The sequence below is a fragment of the Osmerus mordax genome, chromosome 15 (assembly GCF_038355195.1).
Source record: "Osmerus mordax isolate fOsmMor3 chromosome 15, fOsmMor3.pri, whole genome shotgun sequence".
Lineage (NCBI taxonomy): Eukaryota > Metazoa > Chordata > Actinopteri > Osmeriformes > Osmeridae > Osmerus > Osmerus mordax.
In genome coordinates this window covers 725,960-738,723 of record NC_090064.1, presented here as the reverse complement: position 1 = coordinate 738,723, position 12,764 = coordinate 725,960, and the positions used below count along the sequence as shown (strand labels likewise).

General features: G+C 38.2%; 1 protein-coding gene across 7 annotated transcripts in view; it reads left to right on the top strand.

Annotated features, from left to right (window-relative positions):
* Positions 1 to 12,764, top strand: part of nsmaf (neutral sphingomyelinase (N-SMase) activation associated factor) — a 177,908-nt gene that overhangs the window by 93,203 nt on the left and 71,941 nt on the right. For 5 of the 7 annotated variants that reach the window (XR_010878311.1, XM_067251514.1, XM_067251516.1 and 2 more), the window contains 9 exons: positions 2,654 to 2,705; positions 2,794 to 2,914; positions 3,012 to 3,143; positions 3,549 to 3,591; positions 4,062 to 4,219; positions 4,496 to 4,577; positions 7,396 to 7,454; positions 7,562 to 7,629; positions 7,709 to 7,776. Coding sequence is in view for 6 of the 7 variants with exons in the window: in XM_067251514.1 (XP_067107615.1) it covers positions 2,654 to 2,705; positions 2,794 to 2,914; positions 3,012 to 3,143; positions 3,549 to 3,591; positions 4,062 to 4,219; positions 4,496 to 4,577; positions 7,396 to 7,454; positions 7,562 to 7,629; positions 7,709 to 7,776 (783 nt within the window). In the remaining variant the exon portion in view is untranslated. The remainder of the gene's footprint in view (positions 1 to 2,653; positions 2,706 to 2,793; positions 2,915 to 3,011; positions 3,144 to 3,548; positions 3,592 to 4,061; positions 4,220 to 4,495; positions 4,578 to 7,395; positions 7,455 to 7,561; positions 7,630 to 7,708; positions 7,777 to 12,764) is intronic. The other 2 variants (XM_067251515.1, XM_067251517.1) reach the window with 1 other exon arrangement.

The window sequence follows — 12,764 nt, the reverse complement described above, 5'->3', positions numbered from 1 at the left end:
CGGAGCAAAAAAGGGGAATTTGATGCAACCCCACACACCAAGACAGCGACAGCCCCCCCCATTTGGAACATGAAATCTGTTCCAGGGGAAGAGAACTCTAAAATAAGTTATACTTATAGAATAAGGATGGAAGCAACCCGTCCCCGTTGCCTCCAACTAGTAACATACTTACCTTTAACAGTCGTAGAATTGACTAAACAATAACGTTTTTAACCTAATTTTAAATGTCGAAACAGTATCAGACTCCTTAATTGAGACGGGTAATTTGTTCCAGAGAAGAGGTGCTCTATATGAGAACGCCCTACCTCCAGCTGTTTTTTTCTTAACTTTGGGAACCACCAGATAGCCGGCATCTTGAGATCTAAGTGTCCTTGCGGGGCAATAGGGTGCAAGGAGACCGGAGAGGTACAGTGGTGCCAATCCATGCAGAGATTTGTATGTTAGTAGTAGAACTTTGAAGTCAGCTCTGGCTTGGATAGGGAGCCAGTGTAGAGAGACAAGAGTAGATGTTATGTGATCAAACTTTCTTGATCTGGTCAATAGTCTAGCAGCAGGATTTTGCACCCGCTGTAAATTTTTTAGGTGGGTAATTGGGAGGCCAGAGAACAACACATTGCAATTGTCCAATCGGGACGTAACAAATGCATGTATTCGTTTTTCGGCATCATCCTTTGAGAGAAATGTTCGTATTTTGGCAATATTACGTAGATGGAAAAATGCAGTTCTGGTAATTTGCTTAATATGGTACTCAAACGAAAGGTCTGGGTCCATTGTGACTCCTAAATTTTTTACTAGCTGGCTTTGAGAGACTTTGACACCGTCTAGGTCTAAGGTCAGATTGGGAAAATTATTTCTATATTTTTTAGGACCGAAAATTTGAACCTCGGTTTTATCCGAATTTAGAAGAAGGAAATTTGCAGTCATCCAAGCTCTCAACCTAAAAACACATTTTTCCATAGCATGTGGAAATTCTCCAGACTTTATAGACATATATAGCTGAGTATCATCTGCATAACAGTGAAAATTTACCCCAGAGCTTCTAATTATGTTTCCTAAAGGCAGCATATAGAGAGAAAATAACAGAGGGCCTAGAACTGAACCCTGTGGTACTCCGTATTTTACAGTGGAGCTCCTGGATGAGCAGCCATCATAGTGGACATATTGTGATCTATCAGATAGATACGATCTAAACCACCGAAGTGACGTACCAGAAATCCCAACATAGTTCTCCATACGAGCTCTCCATAGTTCTCTGTCGAGCCTGAGGCCATCGTACAGGTCAAGGTAAAGTGTAACGTGCAAAGTTGATCCTTCGTATGCAAACTGCGTTACTTAGCGTGTCACGTGACCAAAGTAAAATCGCAGCCTTTGCTATTACAAAATCTTGTTTTGTCACATCGCGATATTATCGCAAATGCAATTAATCGTTCAGCCCTACTACCTGCTTTATTTATCAACCCATCCCACATGACTTACATTACCTAATTCTTCATTTATAGTCTATGTAATAAACTGGCTTCTGAATCCGAGACCTGACTCTAGGATGAGACATTTACACACAGCTATTTTAGAGTTAGGGACACTGAGCAAATGAGAGAGATGGAGAGTGGGAGAAAATATATAATGTATTTACAGTATATTACACACAGTACAGTACATATTTGATCAGCAAACACAACAATTCTCAACAAACTAGAAACTACTGAAATTAGTGCCCTAATAAAAAAACAAACTGTGAACTTCAAGTACTGAAATCTTGAATTGATATGTTATATAAAAAACATTGATTTATATTAAATTGATTTATATTAAGTAAGTTAAAGTAGACTATTGTTTACTAATCAAGTAAAAATTATTAATGTAATGCTCATTATTGATGAAATGCTCAAATAATAATTACATATTTAAATGATGAATGAAAATGCTCAAATTATATCTAGAGAGGGTACAATTTCTGGGGAAATTGTGAGATGTGCTTGCGGCCGCTGCTGCTGGGGCAGTTTTCTTTCTCAACCATCACCCCCAAACTTATTACATTTTAATATTTTGAGAAAGACAAGATTTTTCATGGGTGTACTTACATTTTACAACTGATATTTCTGCATATTTTAAATAAGTATGCATACCTAATATGTATTAAGACTGGATAGATTAAAAAACAAATGTGTTTCTTAAATACTAACAGTGAAAGTGTAGATTGAAACAAGGTTCTCTTCTCATTTTCCTTGGTGCAAGAGATTACACTTGCACTAATATGATATGTGGTCGCCTCACATAGTTGAAACAGTTGCATCAAAACAAAGAAATAGGGCAATCGAAATGGTCCTAAACTTTATTATGACTTAAACTTCCCCAATAGGTTTTCCCCATCTACTGATATTTTTAAGCTTTACTCATACTGATCTGAATAAATAGATCCCTTTGAAACAAGCTAATTCAAACAACTAGTGGATTGGAAATTCATTTAAAATGCTTTATGCTTGACATCAGACTGAGAATGTAAAGGATGAAAATTACGAGGGCTGAACAACAACATCAACCTAAACTTTTGAACATAGTATTATCATTTGTAGTATTATCATTTGTGCACATTTACCTCCTGCAGCCAACTTTACTAGGCCCATTTACTGGACCCTGTTATATTTGTTCATAGCATTGGAGAAACATGGAGAAATTGCTTGGAAGGTGCAACAGACTTCAAAGAGGTAGGGCATTTGGATTACAGAACAAAATGAAATTTGTCTGCATGTTCATTTTAACATTTTCTCATGTCTTTTTGTCAACCTCTTTCAGTTGATTCCTGACTTTTATGGAGATGATACCAGCTTCCTTGTGAACAGTTTGAATCTAAACTTGGGAAGAAGACAGGATGGAAGCTGGGTTGGAGAAGTGGTTCTTCCTCCATGGGCACAAGGTATCTACACCGAATATCTTGAAAACAATCTTCATTTTGCATGAATGATCAACAACTTGACAACATGGCTGAGGATTTCTCTCAATGTTTCATGCAGATGCTAGTGATTTTCTTCAGAAGAATCGTCAAGCATTTGAGAGTCAGTATGTGTCAGAACACCTGCATGAGTGGATTGACCTGGTGTTTGGCTTTAAACAAAGAGGATGTGAAGCGGTGGTGGCTCACAATGGTATGAGACACCTGGATAATCACAGCATTTATAGATTACAATTGATGAAAAGCCTTCAAATAGTATTCATTACATGTATGAATGTCTGTGTTTCACATTCAGAGCTTTATTTTGTTTACTTTTATAAATGTTTTCAGAATAAAAACTGCAGTAATTTAAGGCCACTGCCCCCAAAATAATTGATTTATTTAGTTAGCATCTTAGTCTAAAGTCTTCAGGAGACGTTATTCTCACCTGGGACAACTTTGCAGAATGGCCAACACTTTTGTAAAACAGTGCATGTAAAATCATAAAGCTATGAGGCCAAAATAAAATGTTAATACTCAATTTAGAAACCACCTTAGAAACTATTAGAATAGCGATGTGATGTAATGGGGGGAAAAATATATATTTTCTGATTTACAGTGTTTCATCCCTTGACATACGAGGGTAGCATTGATTGTGACAGGTAAGGCCTTCTCAATAAGGTAACCTTGGCTCAGTTGTTCCATTTCAAGACTCTACCGTCTACATTAGTGAGACCAGAAATTACAAACATATCTGCATTTGTAAAAATAATCCTCATACAACCTGCTTATCCTAGTCAAAGTATCAAAGTTTATAACTAACCATCTACCTATTTATACTACTTTCCTTGACCCAATTCATCGTAGAGATCCCCCTTCACTTTTTTTGTGGGCCAGCATTCTTCATATTCTTGATTACAACCAACCATCATTAGATTATTGCATACAATTGCATAGAATTCGATTTGGAAGTTTTAAAACATGGTGCACAGAATCCATAGTCCACTGTATTATGTTCAATTTCCTTAACATCTAGTGAGAAGTATTTATACCAAGGATTTAATTGTACATTGTTTTTATGTTGAGAACTTTTTAACAATCTATACTTATATTTTACCCATCTCATTCTGAGAAGCGTCATGGACCCTGATCAAAGGATTGCCATGTTGACACAGATTCTTGAATTTGGTCAAACTCCAAAGCAGCTGTTCACCAACCCTCATCCACAGAGGATCACCCCTTGGGTGAACATGTCTCAGACAGCCAGCTGCAACACAGCCCTCTCTCCAGGTACCCAGGATTTAGCTAAGCCATAAAACTGCTTAATTGGATAATACAATGGAATGTTTAGCCACAGTTTATAGGTCTATTGGTGGTTGCTGATTGGTGGCTAAATGAGAATGTATAGAATGTACACTGTACGCATCAAAATCTGTATTTTCAACATTCTAAATTAAGATGTAGGATTTTGTATTTAAACATTGTTTTATCCTATTTTGGATGGCAGGTACTGATAGCTTTTGTTGTGTCACATAGCCTAAATTTGTGAGGACTCTTCCTTTAAAGACTTGACAGAAAGAAGCGGAAGAATGACCTGGACCAATATAACAAGTCTGAAACTGCTGTCAAGCCACAAAATTCACAAAGAGTGAGTAACAATGAGAAATACAATTTGGGTGTGCTTTGCCTTCGGCAAGGGCACAACCTTTGTTCTCTCACATATATTTAATGTTTCATGTTTCTTTTCGCACCCCTAAGGATCCCTCAATATTTGGACTACATAGAGAACGGCGGTGTCAAAAGTTTTGTCTTGGTAGAGATTGAGTTGCTTGTATTTTTATTTACGTTCCATTGCATGGTTTAAGTAGGAATTACGTTTTTGTGGGAAAACTGGAGCTAACGGTGGCTAACTTGCTAGCCACAGTCACTGACGTGACTAACGTCACTAAAGTCACGAAAACACGCGTGACTACCTCTAACAGAACATTCGTTTAGCAGCTTAACTTCTGGGAGATAACTAGTCTAACACTAGCTTTACTGCAAGGCAGCTGCAGAAACGCCACAAGCAAAGAGGCCAGGGTGATAACTATTTACTCATTTTACTTTGTGATATGAAACACAAAAGTGTAATATATAATATAAGCTGACATTATTAAGGAAGTACATCTACATCTTTCGGAAACAGTAGTCTACTATTTCACTGAAGCATTAGCATCATGACATTAACCTCTGTTTGCCGGGCAACACATACTACAGCGGTCTATGATGCGTCTGTTTTCAATCGTTAAAATAAACATTCCTCACTAATACATTTTCGTTGTAGGATTTATTATGACATTAGATTACAATTAAACGATTTGTTGGTGAAATTATCATTACCTGTGGTTTCAAACCAGTGTAGCTCACTGCAACGCTGTAGCCTACGCGAGACACACTAGTAGCTAACAAAAACATCCACAGCTGTTTAGGAAGTCAAACAGCGACAGAAAATGTTCGGCACTGCCTTAAATCAAAAATCTTCCAATTGGTGAAACTATCTGACTACTGAAGGACTGAAATATTTTGTGTCTATTCCAATATGTAATGATGGTATTCAATGACACAAGTCTGTGTTCTAGAAAGAGTGGTCTGGAGTCGCAGAGGTCCAATAATATCAGCTTTCATACAGCAGTTGGAAATCAACAAGTACAGAGCTCTGGGGTTGTCTACGTTTCCTTACCCGCAACAGAGTTTGGGTTGGTTCACGAAGTCCAACTGGCTATCTGTCCCTGCCCCAGCATATATTATACAGTGCAGTAAAACAAAAAGATGAAAAGAGGGTTGAGCTTTCTCGTGCATCAGGGAGTTGTTCTTGCTGGCGCGTCCCACCTGCTTGGGTGCCGTCTCAGCCCGGTTTCAAGGTTGCTTCTGAAATGAAGAGATTAAGACACAAAATACAGCCTGTTCCCCACACCCTTTGTGAGACACACTGTTTAAGCCTGAGCAAGCTTCTAAATTCATAAGACATAACTTTAATAAGCACAATATATGCTTTACTACTAACCTGAACTTCATTGCCACAGCCTAAACTTGTCAATCTGTTCATGAAAATAATTAATTTAAATCGTTAAATCGATTTCAACCAACACAATCGCTACCAAGACGAACACTGTAGTAGTACAATTTACCGGGGCAACAGGGCTATATCCAGGGGTGCAGAAGGAATTTTTGAACTGGGGGGGACCAAGCTGTCAGCAAATGATTCCAACTCAATTAGTTATTTTGTATAATATATATGGGTGTATAGATATATTTGCAATGTTTATTGCAGCTTCAGTAAATACGCCGGCTCCAAAAATAGTTAAAATAAGCATAATACCCTTTTTTTTTTTTTTTTTTTGTAGGCCTAGTACTTTTTTATGGCCAACGTTACACACGCTAATGCACGCTAACAACGCTAACGTTGCCTAATCAGCTGTGCAGTTATTAACTGATGCTTGTCGCCTAGCGAGAGTGGTGGGGATGGATCGGGGTCACTAGGAATCTGGGGGGGACATGTCCCCCCCGTCCCTAGTGCCATCTGCGCGCATGGCTATATCACATTTTGCGTTTTGCGTTACTGACAATGATCGCAACCAGTGAGCTTTTCATGAATGAGCGATTTTCCACTAAATAAATGTCAAGCTTATTTACGTTTTTGGGGGCATATTTTCAGTTAGCAGATTGTACTGTTTGAATCTCGATTCCATCTGAGATAGCTACTGCCGATAACGCCGTTGTTAGAATAATCTTCAAAGGGGATTCTTTATTAATGAATGAATGCAATATGAGTAGGCTAAATGCCAGAAAATATAAAGGGAAAAACTTAAAAGGACGTTTAAGTCATAGACATTAGGTCGATTTTTACACCGATCTGCCAGATGTATTCGTTTTGATTCAACTATGAGGCTGCTAATCACCATTCCCTCTTGCAGGGGAAATGAGAAGACAACTATTTCATTCTACACTTCACTCTTAGTATTTTGAGTTGTAAATGAGCAGCCAAAAAAATATGCTTTTAAATCTATGTAATCTTTATAAATAATAAGCATGCATTTTTATATAAAATATACAGAAATATCAGTTGTAAAAATGTCATAAAAAAACGGACCCCTCTGCATCCGACGCAAGCAAGCACACCCTACAATATCCCCAGAAATTTTACCCTCTCTAGTTTTCTATGTAACAGACTACAACCTGTTCTATTTTGTTACAACCCTGGTTGGTATTGGCTTTATTTAGGAATACAATTGTGTGAAACATAGTACACCAAACAGGTAGGTGTATCTGCAGCAAAAATACAAGAAACTTGTAAGTTAATTAATTAATTGTAACAAACAAAAATTGTAAACCAACCATGCGCCAAGGAAAATCATCAGGCTTGTATCAGTTGTGCAGATCTTTTTGTATGATTTAAATATATGCTTAAACACAATCTGTTAATACAGGGCTGTGACAGGTATCACTGTGACACAAAACGGGTCAGCTGTTTTTACAACATCACAAGGTAAGATATTTTATTACTAGTTAAAAAATAAATAAAGGACATTAATTGTCTGTAAGTTGCAATATTTTCTTCATGATTAGCTAAGAAAGGTCTGTCTTGTTCCACAGACTCCACACTGAAAATGTTTTCCAAAGAGTCAAATGTATTTCAGCGGAGCATGTCCTTCTCCAATATGGTATTTATTTTATATAATTGTATCCTCTATAGTAGCTTGTTCCAACATAATTTAACTGTTACTGTTCTTACTTTTCAAGGCTTTATCATCCTGCTTGATGCTCCCTGAAGATAAAGCTGTGGTTTGTTCCTCCTGGGATAACAATGTGTGAGCATGTTCTTCTAATAATTTGTGTAGCATATTTAATAAAAAATATATTTATAAAAAATCGTGATACAGTATATATGTACAATATATGTACAGTACTGTGTAAAGTCTTAAGCACAATAAAAATAAATAAAAAGTTAAGCACAAATGTTTTAAGAAATAATGAAATGAAAACTATACTAAATATCCTTCTGCTCAGTACTTACATTTAGTCATTTAGCAGACGCTCTTATCCAGAGCGACTTACAGTAAGTACAGGGACATTGCCCCCGAGGCAAGTTGGGTGAAGTGCCTTGCCCAAGGACACAACGTCATTTTTTGCACGGCCGAGAATCGAACTGGCAACCTTAAGATTACTAGCCTGATTCCCTAACTGCTCAGCCATCTGACTCTACTTGATATGTACTGTATATATCTACATCTATACTATAATGCTATACATCTCTGTCTGTCTCTGTGTGTGTGGGTGCAAGATTTATAGTGGGATTTTAGTGGAACGATTAGCTCAGGAACCGGGCTTTGTGAAAAGTTGTAATTTTGCAGGTGTCCGTCTTGGGACCCAAGGACTTGCCATCCCACGGTTGATGTTGTCTGGATGAGGTTTTTGAGATTGCAAAAAATAATTTGCCAACATGTTTCGTGACTAATTGTGACGTATGGATCAATGGTGCTGAGCTCCACTAAGCGCTTGAGTTTTCTGGGTATAATAGAAACACATTTTTTATCTATTTTACAACACCAATACTGCCAGATGAGCTGTGCTGACTGCTGGCATAACATTGAAAAAGTTTTCTTTCAAAGGTTTTCTTTCACGGATGAAATACTGGAAAAATAAGTAATTAAATTGTATTAAGTATTAGCAGTATAGTAGAAGTTTTTTTTTAAGTGGAAGAATGCACAGTATGAGGGAGGGGTGTAACACCCTATTCACACTGGACGCGTCTGTGGCGCGTTATGACTGCAACGCAAGTTTGTTCTGTCCTCTACGCGACCTCAATTCACACCGGACATGTCTGTGGCGCGTTAAGGCTGCAACACGATCAGGTTTAGTTGTCTTTACAGCATTTTAGAAGAGGAGCAATGCAGCTGTATTGGCGAGTTTGTGAGATAAAAATGTTAGTAGGCTATTTGTGGTGTCATAACTAATGTTGTTCAACTTCTAGGATTAATCTCTCTTCGTCCATGATGTAACATCCTTCGATTTCTGGCCTTTTGCCACTGAAGTAGTGACGTGAAATACATGATTTTCGGACTTTTTTTGTATTTTACCTTGTGGCCTGGATGCAACCAACAAAGTTGGCAACCAATTGCATACTTATGAATAATTTATTTTAATTTGTTTAAGAATAGAAGAATGCAGTGGCATAACGACATCTCTGACGTTGATAACAAACCAAACCGTTTCAAAATCGGTTGAAAATTGATAAAGTTATGGTCATTTAAAAAGTACATGTAGCACCAACACAATGTTATGGGTGAGCGAGTTGACTGTAGCAAGATGGCCGCCATGTGCGGACGTTCAACTCCGTGGGCCGGTGTTGGACCGAATTCTCACTCCCCCGCAAAATCCCACTCCCCTACGCGTGAACGCGCACTGCCTTCCTAGCGTATTGCTAGTTGTAGTTTGACGAACCGAGGCGATTTTTACAAGCCTAGGTTCCCTCGTCTTAGGCTTTGAGGAAACTGTCAGTAGGCTATTTAATTCATGTTTCATCAAAATATAAGTTATGTTGTGCTGCACTTGAGAGCCTATATGATTTGTATGTCGTGCTACTCGTAAAATCCGAATGATTGTCTCAAGAAAATAGACGTACTTTGGAGCTGCACTTGAAAAACGATGTTGATGTCGATGTTGTGCTACACTGTCCTATTATCGGAATGAGGGTAATATGTGAATTATGTTGTAGTTGCGACTGCTGTTATGTCACTGTCTGGTAAAAGCAAGCATCCTTCTTTGTATTCATTTGTACGAATCACTTTTAGTAGAACCATTCACTTCTGATTCTTGATTACGTTGTACTTGCTTTTAAAGGTATACTTACTAAATGCACTATATGCCAATTAATTGGCATATAATCGTCTGGTAAATGAGTATAGCTACATTATTTTACAAATGTAGGCTATATAAAAAGGCCCCTACTCACAGGTCCCTCCTACCAGAATTCAACTTCTATTTCCCTCTCAGTAAACTACTTGCCTTTTTAGTACCTGATAAGCCAAGCCTGGACCTTCCCTTTGTGAATGGCTAGTGAAAAACATCTACTAAATGATGACATTTTGATTGGTTCCATCACATTTATTTTAAACAAAAAACTATAATGATATATTTTTTTAAGGTAGAAAAAAAGAAAGTGATAATTTAAATAAGAGTTTTAACAAGTTTGAGGCTTGATCATGAAAACAGCTTAGGGATGTTTACGGCAGGCAGCACAGACATATTCCTCTCAGTTGGATTTTAGCACAACAGTGATGGAACCTTCTGAGGCAGCTGTCACAGCCAACCTGAGATTTTGGATAAACATTAAGATTAATTTGTGGAATGATAATGAATGATCAAACATTAGGAATGGCAAAAACTGTCACTGTCACCTATAATAACAACACCACTTATACAAAGAAATACCAATGCTTCATTATAAATGTGTCTAGCAGTGAAAAATGTATTGTATTCAATACCAGTTGACAAGGTATTACCCAGTTAGTGTCGCCATCCAGATTGTCCACATCCCCGCATAGTTTGGGTGTGTCAGATCTTATAGCCCCAAGATATGGGGGGGGGGGGATTTCGGTAGGTATGGTGTTGCCAAAATCCTACTCCCCTTCTCACATTTACATTTTTGCAACTAGTATCAAAAGCTTTTTACAGGGCATGCAGATTTCTTTAACCGAGCCTGTTTCATTCGTCATTTGCCTGAGAAAGTGACCTCCGTTAGCCAGGCTAGTTTTGCCCTATCACTTGGTCAGGCTATTTAAAGGTATCGGGGGTCAAGTGACTTGTGCATGGACAAATGAAACGTAAATGTACTTGTCCAATGGACAAGTGCCTCAAAAAGTTAATGTCAAGCTCTGAAATCCAGTGGCCAGAGATATATGATGACCTGATCGACACTCCAAGTGTATTATACCTGGGAGAAGTTCGTCTTTTGCAGCCGACATGCGCAGTTGAGCATGCTTGACAGTGGTGTGACGTAGGGTGATAATTGGTCTATACAACACCAAATAGTATTGCCCGAGGAGTATGTAAACAGAGCAGCGTGATGGCTGGAGAGAGGGGCAGGAGTGGCGTAACCATGACAACGATTGTCATGTACCCGTGTTAGTGTGGACGGCAAACATTTAGTAAACAATATGAAAACGCTAGTGTGGACGGAGATCGTTTTCAATTCGAAGCCGTTTTTTGTTTCATCCCATTCCCATATATGGGGCACTACATTCCTTTGATTCAGATAAAAACACCTATTGGTTTTGAGCAAGAGAAAAAAGTTTTCCATGTGGAATCCTGCAGTTTATTTGTTATTAGTGTTTAAAGTCAGCACTAGTTCTTTCATCGCATAATTATATTTTGATCATGAGTGATGAGGCAATCATCACGTGCTTACCGCTGACCAATAAAGTGCCCGCTTTTTGTAACAACATTTAAAGAGTCCAAGATGTCTTCTCAATCAATCTCGTCAATATCAAGTAGCGAAAACGAGGAAATTAAGGCCAGACCTTCAAAACTACGTGGTAAGGATTTTAAACAATGCTATATGCATTTCACGTCCATAAAGAAAGAACAAACTAAGTATTTTAACTGCACACGGTGGGATACATTCAGAAACAGGGCCAAACGGTGGCTTGGCTTGCAGGGTGAGAATCTGAAAATAGCGGAAACATACAAACATTGTCTAGAACTAGAATTAGACAAACTTTTCTAAATGTCATTGACATTTACTATGGCAAAGGCAAAAGAAAGGCATTTTCTGTTGCTTGTGAGAAAGATCAATACCTGACTGCATTTACAAATCTGGGTAGCAGTTTTAACCTGGACCAGTCTAACTTTGTTCAAGTTCAAGTATTTCATTGTCAGATGCACAGAACAACACAAGGTCAGACTGGGCACTGACATTTTTAAGACAAGACAACGCAAGCACCTGGCATAACATAACATATAAGTACACAGAACATAAATTACATCTATGCTAAGCTTAAATAAGTAAACCTCCTAAATATACAGATAAATATAAAAATACAATATACTAAACCCTAAATACACATAATAACCTATTGCTAACCCTATAAACCTATTCTAAACTAAGTGAAGTACAATAGTGCAATATTAACCCGTTAAGGAGTAGCGTCACACATATGTGATCGTTCGAAAGCGGGCCCCACAGAGTACCGTCACACGTGTGATTCTGAACATTCCAACCGACTATTTTCCGATAGACAAAAACTATATGACAAACGCTATAGTATGGCTTCAAAATGTACAATTAGGAGGCTAACAAGTAACACTAGCAGGTAATAGCATTGCTACGAGTATTATGCTAGGTTGCTAGGTAACGGAAGCTAACTAAAACTAGCTAGCTTCCGTTTTGGAAAAATAACTCTCTGGTGGAAGCGTCGGTAATCTTTAGAACTCACTCCTTAAAAGGTAAATGATAGTGCAATCAGTAGCTGAAAGTGACAGTGTGTAAGTAGCTAGTAAGAAGTGAATCAATGACCATGTCAATGCCCATTCAGGAGCCTGATGGCGAAGTACAGTGAAATACAGTAGTGCAATGTTACTGATAGTGCAACCAGTAGCTGAAGTGACAGTGTGTAAAGTGACTAGTAAGAAGTGAATCAATGACCATGTCAATGTCCATTCAGAAGCCTGATGGCCCTTGGATAGAAACTGTTGTCCAGTCTGCGTGTGCGCGACCGAATGCTGCGGTAACGCCTCCCAGAAGGCAACGGGGTAAAGCGACTGAAGTATGCGTGGTAACAGTCTCTTAGAATCCTGC